The sequence below is a fragment of the Danio rerio genome, chromosome 23 (genome assembly GCF_052040795.2).
Source record: "Danio rerio strain M-AB ecotype USA chromosome 23, GRCz13ab, whole genome shotgun sequence".
Classification (NCBI taxonomy): Eukaryota; Metazoa; Chordata; class Actinopteri; order Cypriniformes; family Danionidae; genus Danio; species Danio rerio.
Window position 1 is genome coordinate 29805792 of NC_141043.1, and position 19578 is coordinate 29825369.

Below are 19578 nucleotides of genomic sequence, written 5' to 3' on the forward strand. Positions count from 1 at the left end.
GCAACCGTGCTAACCACTGAGCCACTGTGCCGCCCATTAATGTTACTGTAAACTAAAAATATGAATAATACTACAAATATTTAAGGAGATTTTTTAAATGTATGGGGATGTTTCAATCTATAAAATATTGAGTCTGTAATGCATCTCATTTAATAAATTGTTTGTTGCATGACTATTGCATAAAATACATCGCATTTGTGATCATGCTAATATTTGGGAAAAAATGACATCCTTGTTTGTGTGAATTTAGATTTTTTTTGTGGATATTTTTGCTTTCATAACTTAATGACATTCAAATAGACTTGATCATGCAGGGCTTACACAACACTTTGCTTACACAACACTTGCATACATTGTAAATATAAAATTTTAAAAAAATATTTTTGGATATTTCTGCTTTCAGAACTCAAATTGCCATTCCAATGGCATTCGAATTGGCTTTATCATGCAGTGCTTACACATCACCTAAACATTTGTCAGCAAATTTTGTAAAGCTGCTTTGGAAGGCTAGTTATTGTGAAAACATTATACAAGTGAGCATGAATTGAATGCTTTTAGACTCTTAAAAGATTTTTGGCTTGTTTTTTGCAGAGCAGGTGACACAGTCGATAATATCTACTAGCACATCATTAAAACAACTACGGCTGCACAATATATCGTTTTAGCATTGATATTGCAATGTGTGAATCTGCAATAGTCACATCGCAGGATCTGCAATGTTGAGTTATGATTATAATCCACCAGAAACCACAGTTCAGATTGTGTTTTGTATAGTCATTGCAAAGTTTAACTCCAATCTAACAATAAGAAAGTCTTTTATTTGAATGTGTTTCTTTAAAGCATGCGCCTAAGTGAATTGAAACCCACAAGAAATTATACAGTTTACCGCTTTAACAAAGATTAATAGTGATAAATTATTTAATACAGTAAATATTATGCAGTGTTCTTTTTTACATATTGAATTTCTATAACTCCAACTGAAAATCATAAAGCGTGGTTTATGTCGTTTTTTATGCTAGTTCTGTTGTTTTTATCTGTGCTTTATTTTATTTTGTTTATTTTATGCAGATATACTCCCCTACAAATTATTACAATAAAAAAAAAAGAAAAAGAAAAGAAAAAATTATTATAAAATTCTTTCTAAAACAGGGTCATCTGGTGAAATCATATCGCAATATATATCGCAGAAAAACTAAATATCGCAATGTCAATTTTTTTACAACCTTGCAGCCCTAAAAACAACAGTTACAATATTATCAAAGCAGCTTTTTCACTATCCAGCCAAAAAGGCACATTTACACCAAGCATAACTGCATGATTTCTATAAAGATGACCCATCCAAAAGACCAAAACCAGTCAATTCTGACCATCAATCACATTGGTCTTTACATTCACTTGCATTAACTAATGATGCATTTGCATTTAGATTCCAGTTCCGTTATCAGCACTACTGTAAAAAAATACCACAAAAACATAACCTTGCTGTGTGAACCAGATCAGCATAAATCACAGGGAAGGGAATGGTTAAGCAAACAGAACCATTTGGCCCAATAGTGAAAAAGCGGTAATAGTTTGACCGCAGTTACTAAAGGATGCATAAAAAAGTAATCTTTGGTCAAGTCAGCAGCCTCAGCTTTTGAACGTAGCTCTATATATTTGGCTGTAAATAGACTCACAGTGCATCGACGGTGTCCAGCAGGTCAGCGTTGTCCAGCAGACTGACTAGAGGCCACTCGATTAGCAGCAGGAAGCAGATCTGGATGAAGAGCATGAGCACCAGCTTGCCTATACTGCTGATGTGCAGGAACACGGAGCAGCACAGCAGAGTCAGCAGCACACTGTATGTGAAATACTAGAACACACCAACACCATCACACAACATGCCATCATGCCAGCATTTACATCACAAATGCTTCTAAATAAATGGGTTTTTCATAAAATAAACCCTCCCGCTTATAAGTCTGCTTAAGTTAATAAGTTGAGCTTTACATTTTTTTTTATCCATTTAATCCATCATTAGGTCTAGCCGGTGCACTTTTAGCTTAGCTTAGCATAAAAAATGCAATCGAATTAGACCATTAGCATCTGGCTTGAAAAATTTGCACAATGGCTGCAGCAGGTGCAAATGATATTACACAATGACTGAAAATAGTTCCCAGGTAGGTAACTAGGTAACAGTGCTGCTTAATACCATTGCACCTGCTTTATCCATGCAGAATGGCAACAAAGTTCCTTGATTTTTACGCTGGAATGAGAGTAGTTCCTAGCTGTATCACCCTTGAAAACTGCAACTTCTCATCTGTCTTGATGCACAATGTAACTACAGATAAGTCAAGATTTAAATAGTAAAATTATCTTAAATTTTTGAGTGAGATGCTAATGGTCTAATCCGAATCAATAATTGATGCTAAGCTAAGCTAAAAGGGCTCCCGCCAGACCCAGAGATTTGAATGGATTCAAAAAGGTCAAACTTAACTGTTTAACTCGGAGGACTAGTAGAATGAGTCTATTAAAAATGTGTTACTTTAAAGCAGGGGTGCCCAAACTTTTTCTTATACAGGGCCAAAAACCAATTTTGACTGAGGGCTGTGGGCCGAAGTTGAATATTACAAACTGCATTACATTAAATTTGCCATGGATAATTTCCTAATTTATTTGTTAACATTTAAAACAATTTTAAAATGTTGCTTTAAAACATATTAATTAATAATGCAGTATCATTTTTAACGTTTCATAATGAACTTATTATAGTAAAAACATAAACAATCCAAATTATAACACAATGGAGATCAATGCTGAATACACTAGTTGAGCAGCTGCTCCTGTCTGTGCCTTGATTTGCTTGCCGATGTCTTGTGCATTTCCCTCTATCAAGTGACAGTATTTACATTTTAAATGTCTAATTCATTTACAATATATAATTCTAGTTGGCTTTTTTGTAGCTCCTCAATAAAACAAAAAACAAAAGGTTACGTTAAGTTTGAAATGACCATCTCTGACAAAAGCATTCATCCCAAACAATTCCCTATCATTCTCCCTCTCTATTCAGATGGAATAGAGGGCCAAATCAAAGAGGGCCCTACTTTGGGCACATCTGCTTTAAAGGGTTAGTTCACCCAAAAATGAAAATTTACTCATCATTTACTCACACTCAACTGGTTTCCAACCTTTATGAGTTTAATCTCTCTATTGAACACAAAAGAAGATATTTTGAAGAAAACCGGTAGCTATTGACTTCCAAAATATTTTTTCCCCTTACTATGGATGTCAATGGCTTCAGGTTATCAATATGTTTTATAACTTCATCTTTTCTGTTCAACAGAAACTTCTGGAAGGAGTGGATTTTTCATGTGACCTATCCACTTGTTAAGTCTGACGTCATGTGTTGGCTTCTCTATCAGCAAACGCAAACACCAAATTGTACTAATACACGATCACAGTTTGCTGTAATACAAGTAAATATCATGATGGTAAAGTTTTCGATCCACACCTAATCTCAGAAAGTCGGACAATGATTCAACTTTCCAGAGTCCAGAGGTTGTAGTAAATAATATGTGATGTTATTAACAGTGGTCAAAAATGACTAATATGACATTATTCATTCATTTTCTATTGGCTTAGTCCCTTTATTAATCAGGGGTCGCCACAGCGGAATGAACCGCCAACTTACCTAGCATATGTTTTACACAGTGGATGCCCTTCCAGCTGCAACCCAGTATTGGGAAACATCCATACACACTCATTCACACACACCCACACATTACGGGCAATTTAGTTAGCCCAATTCACCTACAGTTAACCGCATGTCTTTGGACAGTGGGGGAAACCAGATCAGTATCATAAAAGTATTATATACTATTACAACATAATATACTATTAAGATTTTTCTCAATTCAAATTAGTAGTAAAACAGTATCTGAATAGAGTAGGAAGAAGTGTGAGCATATATGCACAGTGTATTAAATATTGTACTGTATGTATACAGACACTGACCTCGGGTAAAGGACAGGCTGAAGGCTGATCGAGACACAGGAAGAAAGGATCCTCTGCCAGTCCGCTCAGGTTATACAGCAGGCACAGTGTGACGGATTCAGAGATATTCAGATGTCCGGCCACACATGCTAGCATATCCGTCCGGTCACAGGTAAACTGAAAACACACCGAAATTAGAAGGTCTAATCACAATTGCAAAAGTGTGTAATAAACTATCTCTGTCATACAGATATAAACAGTATTTTATATCAGTTTTAGTAAAACATATCAGGACTTTCCAATCATGAATCAGGAAAAATCAATTATGGCAAATTTGATTATTTTACATTTTTGTCAATTATGCATTTAATTTTTTTAAATAATCCTACAAATATGTTTTATTCCCAGATATGTTTTACATGTGAATAATAACTTTAAACAATTAAAAACTTTGCATTTCATTACTACTAAAAATTAATTAATTGACTTACATATACTTTTATAACAGTAACAATGTTAATATTTTAACCCATGATTCAAAACACACACAAACATAATATTTAAAAAAATATGAATGTATTATAATATATTCATATATAATATATATAATATCACAGAATTATCCAGGTATAAAAAATAAAAAGCATATTAAAATTGATTTAATATAACTCTTATTCTAAATCTGCAAAACCTGAAACTCATATGAAATTGAGCTGAATCCATAGTTTAAAGAAGGCCTCTTGAATGAGAGTTGATGAGGAAGTGAGTGCTAATACTAGTATAAAATTACACTGACAAATAGGAAATAAAAAAGACAAAAGATTTCATTTCACACAGCAGCAGCTTCAGATCACATCCTACCATATTAACGAAGGCAGAGATGAAGAGAAGCAGAATTGTGAAGACTCCGACCAGCGTGCTGTTAATACGAGACTGAACAATCCTTTTTGACACTGTCTGCAAGGTAACTGGGAAGAGCTAAAAAGACAAAGTTAACAGAAAGTCAATAAGAGAATAAACATTAAAAAGTAAAGCCTGTTCACACAAAGAACTAACATTAATGACAACTATAACACCAACTATATTTGCCTCAAATAACCATTAAAAGCCTGTCAATGTTTAATCTTTCAGTTGAATGACTCCAACAATACTGTTCGTCTGTATAACTATACTTGTTATATTTACTATAATCTGTTGTTATGCAGTAGACTTTGTACCAATTGTATAATACATCTCTATCATCAACAACCTTGATGTGAATGGGGCTTATAATAATAATTAAAGAAAACGTACAAAGCCCATTAATCACAAATCTGTAATTTAGCAAAGATTACACACGCACAAATGTGAATAATCAGGCGACTGACCTTAACGCAGGAGTAAATGGCACATATAAAGAGCACATGGGCGAGAATAATAAAGATGGTGATGAACAAGCCCAGCATTAATGGTGTACTGCAAGACAAAACCAACAACATCATTCAAACACACTGCAAATATACAGTACATCTCGACAATGAAGATACAGTAATTTATTTCTGAGAAACACTGCTGAATTCTGAAATTCAGAATCAGAATAAGCTGAATGATAAGTCAAATTAAGCCAAATGCAATTAAAATGCTGTTTGCATTGTACACTGTGGTTTAAAACCTTTGTAATTAAATCAATAGGACATCTGATTAAAAAATAGAAACAGAAATGTTTTGTGCATGTCTAATGGTGACATAAATAGCAAGTGAAGGGTTCAGATGCAACAACCTTTAAGTGCTGTGCGAAATTTTCAGTTTTTGTCAGCTTTCCTGGGTTTATGTTTGGTTATTTTACTTTAAAGGAAATGCAAATATCATTTTCTTTGCACTAAGTGTAAAATTACTGAAACTACACACAACAGCCTGAGAAAAACGCTTATTTTAAATGAAAATGTCATGCAGCATTTAGAGGTTTCTGCATCTCTTCGAGTTTTATAGGTTTCTTCTTAATATAACATACAGTACCCAAACAAAAATACAAAATGCCTACAAAATTCTTCACAATTTAGAAAATTGTTAACAAATTTAGAATAAATCATATGGAAAACAATAAAAATGCATAAAGATAATCCTACAAAGCACATCAGGGAACACACATTCATAATTTAAGCGAATCTATATCCACTTCCTTATGATCACCATTCATTTTGGCTAACATATATTCAAAAGACACATTCTCAATCATGAATTTCATCCATAATTTAAGTGTAGGGCATTGAATGTCTTTTCAAAACCTCAGTATTATATGTGCTGCTGTCGTTATACCGACAGATATAAGAGAGAACTCATTATTCATAATATGTGGAACCTCAGTTTTATCACCTAAAAGACATATCCTGGGTGAGAGAGGAATATTAAATCCCAGGCATCCATCTAATTGTCTTAACACAGATTCCCAAGAGGGTTGGATGTTTGTACACTGCCATAAAGCATGGAAGTATCTGCCAATCCCTTGTTCCCATTTCCAGCATTAATTAGTCCAAACATCCCATTCTGAAAAGTTTAACCTCCCACTACCCCTTATGAAGTTTATATAGAAGTGACTGCAACTGCAATTCATCGAAATTCCACTAGTCCTCGCTCCATAATTGAGCACATTTCAATTAAGCCTAAAACTTTTTTGTGTGTACACTCACAATAACAACAAAAGTGTTTGCTTTTGCCAAATAAGAAAATTAAACAATGTAGGCATTGCTTCTTTTCTCTCTCCGTGAACTGTTTTTAGAAATGTGTCACTAAAATGCACTGAAACTCTGCAAAAACAAAACACAGAATTGAGACATATATCTATAAATAGCTTGAAGTATCTTCTTTTAAATGCATGTTAAAAACAAATATTGTTTGATAAAGTAATCAGTATGAAACCAACACTATGCCTCAACACCGAGTCTAGATCTATATACAAATCCTCTTCCCCCTATGCTTTGCAAGTTTTGCTGTTTCAAACGCTATTTTATAAAGTTCTACATTTGGTAATGCTAACCCCCCCATCTTTAGGTAATTTATTAATCCTAATCCGTGGTCTTTTATCTTCCCAGAAATAATTCTAAACCACAGTTAAACGGTTTATTCATTTGAACAGGCATAGTCATAGGGATCACTCCTGAAATATGATTTAACTGAGGCACTATACAAGTGTTTTTTAAACAACAAAACATAAGAGCATCACAAATTATAATTAGCTTCTTTCACTGTCTGTGAAGTCGTGCAGGATAATGTTGCTTCTCACTTTCATCCATAGTTCGTGAGACAGGGCATTTTTACCACTAGATCAATCCAAGCAGTGCATTTTATACGCCCCTTGTCTCCCAAAAGCTATAAATGTTAAATATTAACAGATAAATATCACAAAGACAAGAAGCAGGGGAATTTGCTAGTATGTTAGTATCCTGAAACAGCAGTAAACCCTATATTAAAGGAATAGTTTACAAAAATGACAATTTACTGTTAAATTACTCACCCTTGAAGGCCATTGAAGATGGAGATGGCTATTTTTCTAAATTTGACATTTAACTGAATCTGTGGTCCTCTGTGATTTGCATAAAGAAAGTCAATGTAACCCATTTCAGAAATTAAAAATAAACACATCCAGACAAGTCCAAACCAATCACTGTGGCTCCTGATAACACTGGAGTCTTATGAAGCGAAATGATCGCTCTGTGCAAGAAACTGAGCATTATTTACAATATTATTAGTTTTAAAGGGACAATGTGTAATTTCTGCCACTAGAGGACGCTGTGGACACAGTGTGGAATCATGGGAGTTGTTGTCTTCATTACATCCTACTTACTTGACTCTTAAAGAAATCATTTTCATGGATCTCTCAAGTATTTAATATCAAGACTCAAGCATTTAAACCTTATATTCAATGTAGTATAAAGCTGAGTAAGACTAAAAGCCAGTGGGTTCTGTTCTAATGCTGGTCTGTGCAGTCTAATAAAACACAACACACATTAAAGCGTCTTTGGAGTGTCTCTATTGTCTGTAAAATCAAACCGTATACTGAGTGTGTGTGAAGTGATCTCACTTGTTAAAATTGCTTATTTCTCTGAATTTGAACTTCTTTGAGATATTTAAGATACTGTAAATACATAAGTCAGCTAAATATTTAAGATGTTTAATGTTTTTTGGATATTTTAACATATATTTTACCTAGGCAAAGGGAGAGGGTGAGGATGCAGGTTTTTGCCAAAATGGTTCTTACCTGTGAAGATCTGGCAACTGCTATTAATTACGCTTGCAGGCATGACTCCATTTTGACAAACGAACTTGCGACTGACTGCGACCTCGAAAAAAACTGTTTGCCCAAGCTTTGGATTAAACCTAATGATATTTTAAATAATGTTCAATTTCCTACACCAATATTTTCACTTCACAAGACAGTGTGTGTCGCCAGGAGCCACGGGTATTGATTTGGACTTGTCTGTATGTGTTTATTTTGAATCTAAAAAACAGATAACCGTTGGCTGCCATTTTATGAATCCCCACGAATCACAGATTCAGCTAAAAATGTTCTACTTGAGAAAAAAAGTTTATTTTGATGGCCCATTTGAGTATTAGTAGACTGTCTGCTTAATATCTGTTGATACTGCTCCTTCAACAGACATTTAACTGACTATAAGAAACTTTGCATATACCTGTCAACTTACACTAAACCTAACCCCAACTTAACAGTCTACTTATAATCTAATTAGCTGACATGTAACTTAAATTCAACAAAGAGATCATCAAAATAAAGTGTGACCAAAAAGTCACTTACATTTTAGATGACCTGAGGGTAAATGAACAGGGCATTTTTTTAAGTGTACTATTCCTTTAATACAGTGTGTCCATGTGTGTAGCTTCAACCCAATGACTTAATTTAGCATTAATGTTAAACACCATGTTCAGATTCATCAGTCAGAAGGATTGTATTCTGACTGAAATTAAAAGGGTCCTTGCAAATATTAGCAAGTGTTTCACAGAAATCACTGAATTGTTAAAGTCCTTATTATAAAACACATGAAGATGCGGAACTCACTGCGGAAATATGACGATTTGTATAAAAACGATGAAGCAGAAGACGAGGAGGGTACAGGCCACATAACCTCCAAAACGATCATCCACCTTTTTGGAATACTAAAAGCACAAAAACATGATATTTTGATTAGTATGTGTACTCTAGGTTGTTTACATGAAAAATGTTTTAAGGCAACGTTTTTAAATGATCTCCCATACCTGCAAAAACAGGCAAATGCTCTATTATGAATGCCAGGCCAGTATTTGGTGCTGGCAACTTGCCCAAATGGAAACCTATATATGCACATATATGATAATATACGCTGCATATATGCGTAAATATGCCACATATAGGAAAAGTTGAGGTGTATATACAGGCCATGTAGGTCTTCTGTATTGCTTCTTTATATCCACATATAAGCCCTATATGCACATACTAGATATGTCTCCGTTATAGCTCATATTTCCCTTTGGCAACTGGCATACATGATGCTTAGTTCATATTTTCTATCATCAACACAATAACTAAGAACTAACAAAAAAAAAAAAAAACAGCAAAAATGTATGTATGAGCAAACACTTGAAATTAGTATCACAAGTAATTGGCATGTTATGGAGTTTAACTAAGTCAAATAAGTGAGAGTAGAGGGAAAGCTATGATGTCTACACATTTTCCTGAAACATTTACAAGGTTAATATTTATTTATTTATTTATTTACTAGTTTTTTTTGTCTTATTTTTGTTCTTGTACTATATTTTTTCTTGTAATATTTGATTGTTCTTAAGTAAATAAAAACTGTATTTTTCTATATTTTTGGGCTTTTATTTATGTTGCAGCAGTTATGGATTTTAATAATTTTACTAATATATAGGTAAACATATAGGTGAACATATGTGCATATATGCACACACACATATAAATGTACAGATAATATAGGAAAACAGCCAATTTTAAATATGTCGCGTCTATTAAAAACTATATCAAAACCTACATTAAAACATATATGATTAATTTTCAAATCGAGGCAATAATTGAACTAATAATTTTCAAATTGAGGATATATGTCATTTTCAAAAATTTAGACCGTTACAAACAATCATGTTCAAAGAACTTTAACACAATTAGTTGAATTGAACACTGTTAATATTCAAATGCGGTTTCTGAAATATTTATAAAATGCATTGTTTGTCATAGTTCTTGTATAACATTTAAATATAATACTTTTAAATGAAGAATATCTTCATTCTTTGCAGTTTTTCCTTCAGTTTTTGAAAGCAGCGCAATACAATTGCTGAAATATAACACCATAAACTTTCAATTCAAGTGCTTTCTAGGCATTGAATTCATATGTCTGAAAATTAAGTACTTTCAAGATATGTGTTGAACCCTGAATACCTGTAAGGAAGTGAGGATGTGTCGCCATCCATTTGAAGCTGAAGTGTATGTAAGTTGTGTCTTTGTTTTTGGTTGTATGGTGAAGTGTGAAATCCACACTTTGCTGAAGAAGCCTCAGCAAACATTCAAGCAACAACAAGATACTCCGCCACTGTTTGTTCATGCTTACCTTTAACCTACACCTCCCTAGACACATACTTTACTATCCACGTGCATTAAAATATTGTTTTCATCAACTCATGTTTTTGAGTGTTTACCAGAGCGCAAGTTACAGAGGGGTTTTGTGAGGGGTTTTGGTCTGACCCCCTAATTAATGCTTAATCACCCAGAATAATTTACATAGTTTGCATTTTATTACACACTTGCTCACACATAGAAGCTAAAAGAGTAAAATAATAATATGTGCAGTCTATCATGGTCATCCATTAATTGGTGCAGAAATGCAAACTTGTCACCGTTTTTTAAATATTAAAAATGCCATTAAGAACCTATCAATATCCCTCAAAACACTGAAAACATAGTAGGTTTGATTAATTAATTAGATGTAACTAAATTTAATATATACTTTTGGTTACTGAATTACTGAAAAATCTGAGCCCCCTTCAATCGTCCCTGGTGTTAGCACAAACATGACAACAATGGTTTGTAACTTTTCAGATTCCGTGTTTTCAGTCACAAAAACACTGTTGTCAAGTAAACAAATACATAAAATTGTTACGTTGTTGGCTGAAAGTGTCGTGAAAAGAGCTACTTAGTTTAAAATATTATATTATTTGGATATATCAGTGTTTTACAATGTGTCTGCAGACCTTTTTCTCCAGTAAAGGTGTCTGGAATGTGAGTAGAAACTTCTTGACGTGGTCTTTTCGCAGCTGGTCGATGCTGCGAGCGTCGATGGCACGACCTAAAAACTCGTCGACCTCGTCCTCAGGATTCAGAGCCTCTTGGGCACAGCGGCTGAGGTAAAAAAATAATAAATTCACGCATAAAAATTGAGCTTTCAATATTTGTATACATACCATAATAAGATACTTTTTTGATCTAGTAGATACAAAAAAATTATTAAAATCAAATTTGTTTTGCTGAAACTTGATCTGCTATGTTCATTTTCTGCTGGCTTTATCCCGGAGTGACTCACAGATTGTGAAAACAGCCTGTGAAATGTAACCCATAAGCCCCTGCAGAGCCAGAGAGAATGGATTTGTGTCGTAATAAAAGCAGAACTCACTTATCTTTGCTGGAGGCTTCATCTATGCCCTGAAAACAGACAGGTAGATTAGTTACAGTGGGCAGTAAAAAAAAAAAACACAGAGAAAGTGGGAAATCGTATTGTTGAGTTTCATCTGAGACAGCTATAAAGCCAAACCCACTGAGCCTCTGTAGCTTTAATTAACACTCAGCCACTTCAAATTACATTCCGAGTGAAACAGTGAAAACTTGACAGAGATGGAGACTAGGAACAAGTTTAATGCTGCTAAAAATACTAATAAAAATATTGTTTTACAGTGCAAGCATCTAATAAATTTACTTGAAGTCAAATAAAACAATATTTTGAGCCATATCATACACTCGGCGAAAGACGTGTTTGGTGCAATTTGTAGCTTTTTTTCAGACCAGCGCAACAGTAATTTTCCCATTTTTCGCCACATTGTTTAAATAGCAAATTAATTTGTTATGCATCTATAAACACACAGGATGTACATCACTGCACAAATATCTTTACATATGAAAAAAATTAAAGGATTAAAATGTTACAAAAATTATTATTTTCTACATGAAGATAAAAACCACTACCTCCATGCCTTCTTCATATCGGGGGGCTTTTTTCAGTGTATTCATGACAATTTGCTTAATGTTATTATTATTAGTATTATTTATTATATGCATATTCATATTTGTTTTAAGAAAAATAAGTTTAGATTTGTCCACCTGTTGGGTTTTGAAGATGTTTGCGTCACTATATGGGGCATAAGAATAGGACATGTGTTTGGATATAACTGTCTTTTGACCACACTTCTTTTTTATTGTTTATTTATTCGTTTGCTGGAAATTAATACAGAATTTAGATATAGTTTTGAAACAAATCTTTGCGCTTAACAAACCAAATGTAATATGTAGGCTAATGGATGTCTGTGGAGTGGAGTGGAGTGTGTACAACACCGTTTCCTTATACACGAAAGAAAGGGAGTAAAGAGTAAAAATAAAAAGTAAAGAGAAAGTAAAGAGGCCGAATGGAAGAGGCTCATTCTTTATCCTCATGCAGATTATACAATTTCACTCCAATAAGGTTAAACTCTGCAATAATTCCTCAAATCTCGACTTCTGAACTCTGACTTATGCTCAAATATAACCCAATTCAACATTGCTTATCTTTGTGATGTGACTATTGCGAATGCATAAATGAGCAATATCGCACGAGTAGCAGTGCGATATGGCTATATCAGCACTGGTGGGAGGCATGCTTTGGCTCAAGGCCGTAGGCTAAGTGCCTTAGTGTCCCATCAGTGCTTTTTCAAAGTTTTTTTTAAAAGGAAATAAAAATGGGATGTTTGCGGGAGACTGGTCTGAAATACAGGATACTCCCTGAAGTGTTGGGAGGTGTGCTTACCAGTTTAATATTGATTTGATCAGCTATAGTTAGAAATCAGACTGTTATATCTTCTAAGGGCTTATTATGCGGTTCTGTCGCCATCTTGTGGATAAAAAACATCAACTGTCGCCAACGATCTGTCTCTCAGAAATTGTACATATTATAAATTGGCACTATTCTTGCAAATAAACTATTATTTGCAATCTAAACAACTACATTCTCAACTAAACAGCAGTAATATTTGTCAGACTGTAGTGTCTGCTTGTTGCTGGCTGTATGTGGGCGGAGTAATACACAAAGGGTAAAGAGGCTGTACGGATGCTGATTTTACTTAAATATATCATGGCTAACTGTTGTATAAATTGTGATATCAATGCTGAAATGAAATATTGTGCAACCCTAGTTAAAAGTGCCTAAAATGGTCTCACTTCTTCTGTTTTTTTTTTGTAATCAGACCACAAATCTGCATGTTTCAAAAACATTCTATATTTATATCATGCTTTAGAGCAGTGTTCACCAAACTTGTTTCTGGAGGGCCGGTGTCCTGCAGATTTTTACTCCAACCCTAATCAAACACACATAAACAAGCTAATCAAGGTCTTACTTGGTATACTTAAAACATCCAGGCAGGTGTGTTGAGGCAAGTTGGCGCTAAACCCTGCAGGGACACCGGCCCTCCAGGACCAAGATTAGTGACCCCGGCTTTAGAGGCGAAAAAATTCAAAATTTTCAGATCTGTCAGGTTTTCTGTTGTTTTGCTTTTGGCCTACGCTGTATACTAAACAAGTTGTCTTATTTTTTCCAACCTAAATCTTACAAATTTTCATTCAAAGATGTATTTACATAACCTTTCCAACACGCTAAATTGTGTAAAAAACATTTAATTTAAACATATTTATTAGAAAAAATCTTTGTTAATCAAGTGTACACATCTTTTTTCCCTTTATTAAAACTCTGACACAATATTTATTTGTCACGCTATTACTGTCCATGCTTCTTGTTTTGCAACACTGAAAATAATCAGAAAAGTCATTGCCTGGAAAGGGGAAAAAGCAATTCACACATAGCCACTGCCAAGCTCCGGAGAAAATGGCTTCAATTATGACTTGTTGCTCCACTCATGAAAAAGGGGGGTGGATCAGAGCTCACCATCTGCCTGAAGACTTTGGAGTCTTTAGTCCTGGAGAAAGATCTGTCAGGAACCCACCGAGGCATCAGACCCTCTGAAGAGTTGGCTCTGGCGCGCTGCATCTTAGCCATCATAGCCTTTTCCTCTTTCTGCAGGGGGAATTTGGCACAAAGACGCACACACAGGAAATTAAAGCGCTCTCCAGCAAACTCAGATAAATAGAAACTTTATTGATCCCCAAAGGGAAATTCAGTCATTTGTATCGTGACATAACAAAGCGCAACCCCCTACCATCAAATATTATGCAATCGAGAGCTAGTGTTTGTAAATTTGCAGGGATCAGATGCTAGCAATGACTTTTTGCAAGCTAATGTTTAAAAGTACCCCATAGTCCTTTTTTTCTTTGTCTCTCTTTTTTTGGATCTTAACACCCGATGGGTGTGTAATGTAGATGTTCATAAACATTAAAAGTCTACAAAATATCTGAGATTAATGAAAAACAGTAAACAGTTACAGATTCCCAAAAGAAAGTGTCTATTCTGAACATTTTGCATCACTAGTTAAGGATCACATGTTAATAGGCTTCCCTTTGATTTATGTTGTGTATAATATTGCACATAAAATTGAACATAATATTGCCAACACTTTTTTTATTTAAAAAATTATTGAAATTATATTTAATGTTTTAACCTTGAAAAGCTAGAATAAGTTACTTTTAAAAACATTTTTAATAGTTTAAAGTAGGGCTGCATAATACTGGGTAAATCTGATATTTTGTTTTTCTGCTATGCTGTAAATTTTGCATTATGAATACAATTTCACCACATGGCTTAAAAAGCTATTTGGTAAGAATTCAGGTACAGAAATTAATTGATTAATCAAATGTAAAATATCAGAGTATAATCTTCATATTATATATAATTCAATAAAATGTATTTTATTCAATTTACAAATGGTACAATTCCTTGTGCCTGAATGTCTTAACATGCTCATACAGTCACAGTCAACCTCTACTTTATTAAGAGTTAAAAACACATGTAAATGATAAACTTTTGTTCCATTATTTGTGGTAAAAATCTCCACAAATCTCATGTTCTGAATTGTGGCTCCTGGTCAACTATAATATCAATTAAACATTGCAGGTCCAGCGATGTAACTATTGTGAATGCACACATTGCAATATCGATACTAAAATTATATATTGTGCAGCACTAGATTACAGTGATATATTGTAAGGGTAGGTGTTGTATATTATGATAAAAAAATGAATAAACTACATTTTTAACAGACTTAATTCTCTACTTTTTTACATTATATAATTTCAAACAACTAAAATGTCAATAAAAGTCACTTTGTTAAACTTCTGAAGAGATTTTTTTTTTCAACTTTAGAGTTTAATTTCTGACATCAAAAGTGGACAGAGCAGAGATCAAGGTCCCATAATGCAATTCACAACTGAAAAGTAAATGGAAAGCACTTGTGAATCACAAAACACGGAAACTGTTAATTAACAGATTTTGTTTTTACAGTGTAGTGTGCTGAAGTTGTATGTTCACAACACAAGTAAAAAACATCTTGATTGGTTTCATCTTGGTTAATGGTCACATAACAATCAAATTGAGCAGTAGCTTCAATACTTATTTTCCAGAAAATATCTATATTCACACCAGACCAAAACCGGAACATAAGGTGCATCCCAAATCGCATACTTATGCACCATTCTATGCCATTTTGTAGTATAAATAGTGTAAATAGTGCACTACCACTGAAAATCTAAAAGAATAAGTGCACTTTAAATGCTCAGATGATGCACTTGTTCAACCAATAAAAAGAAATGAGGAATGTTGGACACTTGACACACTTAACAGTCGCTGCTTTGCTCACGTATCAGAAGGGGCGGAGCTATCGAGCGCACATGTTGGATTACTTTATTTTGGATTGTGAAAAAAACTGTGTGTAAGTGTATAAGGGCATAGTGTATAGTGTGCTATTTGGGACGGAGCTATAATAAAAATGTGCATGTTGCATTGGTGTCTAATTAACATTTTACATTATCATTCAGAAATAATAATATAATATAATATAATATAATATAATATAATATAATATAATATAATATAATATAATATAATATAATATAATATAATATAATATAATATAATATAATATAAAATAGCCTTAGAGCATATGTCTCAAACTGGATTCCTGGAGGGCCGCAGCTCTGCATAGTTTTGCTCCAGCCCTAATCAAACAGCTGATCCAACTAATCAAGGTGTTCAAGACTACTAGAGACTATTAAGCAGCTGTGAGTTAGAGGTGGTTGGAGTTAAACTATGCAGAGCTCCAGGAATTGAGTTTGAGACCAGTGCCTTAGGGTATTCCTAAATAAATCAAAATGCTAAACAAACATTATAATTCCACTTAACCTGATAGTTCACACAAAACATTAGATTCTGTCATCATTTACTTATTTTCAACTTGTCTGTTTGAGTTCCATCTTTTGTTAAACACAAAGGAAAATACACTGAAGAATGTTGGATAAAAGCAGCCATTGACTTCCATGGTATTTTTTGTTAATACTATGGATGCAAACATCTGCTTTTTTCTAGCATACTTAAATTGCGTTCAACACAAGAAAGGAATTTATAAAAGTGTAGAACCAAATCAGGGTGAGTAAATGATTTTTGGGTGAACTATACCTTTCACTCACTCACAACAATTCTATATACCAATATTTAGAACAGAAAAAGCAATATAAAGTGCAGTGCTGGAGAAAGAAATGCATTACAATATTGAGTTAGTCACCAACAATGTAATTATTGTGTTACTTAGTTACTTTTTATTGAAAGTAATGCATTACAATGTTTGAGTTACTTTTTCTGACCTGGCTGAGGCAAGACCTGTAACTATAATTTTTAAAGATGATTTTTCTTCCTCTTTTTTTATAAAGGAGCTCTGCATTAACACTGCACTGTATAATCTACAGCCTAATTTACCTTACAAAACACATCAAAAATAATAATGTAGGATTATTTTATCTTCGGAGAACTTCCTGACCCTCGAGCAATACATGCTGTATATACAGAATAATAAAGGTATAAAGCAATGTGTTTGCTACTTTTGTAGTTTTTGTCTTATTAGTGAAGTAAAATCACTGTCCATTGAAAAAATCCCCTTTTCCCTTTCTTTGATCCGTTCAGAATAATGAGAAAACTTCCATCGCAGAAATGTAAGCCAAATCCATCTTGCTTTCTGTCTGTTCCTGCATTAAACTGAGCGCAGGATTCAACATCACTACTGTACGTTTATTTTAATTCAGCTATTTATTTTTATAAGCTAATTGATTAAACTAAAAAGTAACTCGTGTTACATTTTTAAAAAAGGTAACTCAAATAATAATACCTAAATTTGGAAAGTAATGCGTTACTTGTTACTTAGAAAAGTAATATTATTACGTAACTTGCGTTACTTGTAATGCGTTGCCCCCAACACCCCTGCAGTGTGTATGTGAAATGCACAATCTTATGTCTTCCACTCAAACACTCGTGTCTCTCATTCAACACCAACACAAATGTGTGCTTAATTTAAGCATGTTGTTTTAGATTAATAGGTCATTTTGAAATATAAATAAGAGTACATTTCTGATTATATATATATATATATATATATATATATATATATATATATATATATATATATATATAAAGTGATATTCTGGAAAACAGGATAAAGGTGGCTTGACTTAGTGTGATAATAATGTGCATATGGTTGTACATTACTGACCCTTTTCTGACTGCAGCCCAGTACAAAAAACGTCTCGATGTTGTTGTTATTCAAGTATGCGTTTCTGTCCCCTCCAAAACCTGCTTCCACTTCATAGTCACCATTTAAATACTGCAGTGTGGCTTTGGTGATGTGGATCCGCCTGTAAACATTCACAATGTTAAGTCACTCTTTAAAGGGATTGTTACAAAAAAAAGAACTGATCATTTACAAACTCTTAGGTGGTTACAAAACTTTGGGTTTCTGTTGAGCACAAAAGAAGATAATTTGAAGTATGTTGTGAACTGGTAGATACTGTCTTCTATAGTAGAAAAAATATCATGGAGGTCAGTTTGGCTACCAAAATATCTTCTTATGTGTTCAACAACAACATCAAACTATGGAAAGTGAGTAAATTCTTACAGAACAATAATTTTTGAGTGAACTATCCCTTTAAAACAAACCTCATCCTTTACAGCCAACAATAAAACATGAAACTGATTAATATGAATCGCATAATGACATTTTTGAAGGGTGGTGTTCACTTTTACCCTGCTTTGCCTCCCGCCTCCATCTGGTTTGCTAGAGTGACGTCGTTGGACCAGACATCAAACTGCCATTTGCGCAGGCCGAGGACGCCGCAGTGCACACGACCACTGTGAATCCCCACACGCATGTTCACGTTCACCCCGGTCACCTCTCGAACCAACCTGCACACATGTTTACATTTAGGGGCAGTTCACCCAAAAATGTTGAATGTAAAATAAGTTATTTTGAAGAATGTTAGAAACCGGTAACCGTTGACTTCCATAGTAGGAAAAAAATACTATGGAAGTCAATGGTTACAGATTTCCAACATTTTTCGCAGTATCTTCTTTTGTGTTTAACAGAAAGAAATCGATTTGTGACAAGAGTAAACTATACATTGAATGATGTTAAATGATGAACAATCCCTTTTTTAAACTGTTGATAAAGAAAAAAAATTACCAACTGTCCCCCCTATGATTTTGTGATTCAGTTATCCCAGAATTTAACACAAAATCAAGAAAATCCAGCAAAATTCAGAGGAGCTTGCAATTTTTTTCATCTTCCAAAATCTTGGGGCAGCTTTAGATGTATCATGTGAAGTTATCGCACTTCCAAAGTCACCTTGAAGTAGGCTCTGTGTGTTGCAATGATCACTACATTTCTTGCTTCATTTATCAGTGACTCTCAGTAAGTTGTAAGTCTTTGACAATGAAGAATAGCTTAAAATACTTTTGTTTCTGACAGAACTTCTCAATTTTAAGTTTACAGTGAAGAGTAGCTTTAATTTTAACAATGAAGAGTAGCTTCCAATCCTTTTGTTTCTGAGAGCACTTCTCAATTTTATGTTTTAAAACAGCCATCAAACAAAACAAAAGACTAATACATAGGGCCAAACAGAATCTGTGGACATGTTTTGCTAATTCTGCTGAGAATTTTGTAAAAAATCTGCGGATTAATGCAGAATAATTTCAGGAGTATCATAACTAAAAGCTATTAAGTTTCTAATAAAAATAATACATTTAATTTTTTTATTTAATGTTTACAACGCAAATCCAATTAGATCCACTTATTTGGTGAACAAAGCAAGTCACTCATACAGTATATCTACTAAAAGACAGAACATATTACTTTACAAATTGTATTCTAAATAAATCATATCAACATTTTAATATT

General features: G+C 33.7%; 1 protein-coding gene across 2 annotated transcripts in view; it reads right to left on the reverse strand.

Moving 5' to 3' along the window:
• The window catches only part of adcy6b (adenylate cyclase 6b), a 101078-nt gene that overhangs the window by 14893 nt on the left and 66607 nt on the right, over nt 1-19578 (reverse strand). The window contains exons 8-17 of one of the 2 annotated variants that reach the window (XM_087307269.1): nt 18429-18587; nt 17899-18040; nt 14136-14264; nt 11625-11653; nt 11206-11353; nt 9023-9120; nt 5340-5427; nt 4834-4950; nt 3994-4149; nt 1677-1852 (exon numbers count right to left, since the gene is read on the reverse strand). In XM_087307269.1, coding sequence (XP_087163395.1) covers nt 1677-1852; nt 3994-4149; nt 4834-4950; nt 5340-5427; nt 9023-9120; nt 11206-11353; nt 11625-11653; nt 14136-14264; nt 17899-18040; nt 18429-18587 — 1242 coding nt within the window. Of the gene's footprint in view, nt 1-1676; nt 1853-3993; nt 4150-4833; nt 4951-5339; nt 5428-9022; nt 9121-11205; nt 11354-11624; nt 11654-13432; nt 13531-13670; nt 14265-17898; nt 18041-18428; nt 18588-19578 lie in introns of those variants that run through there. The other variant, XR_015523664.1, reaches the window with a different exon arrangement.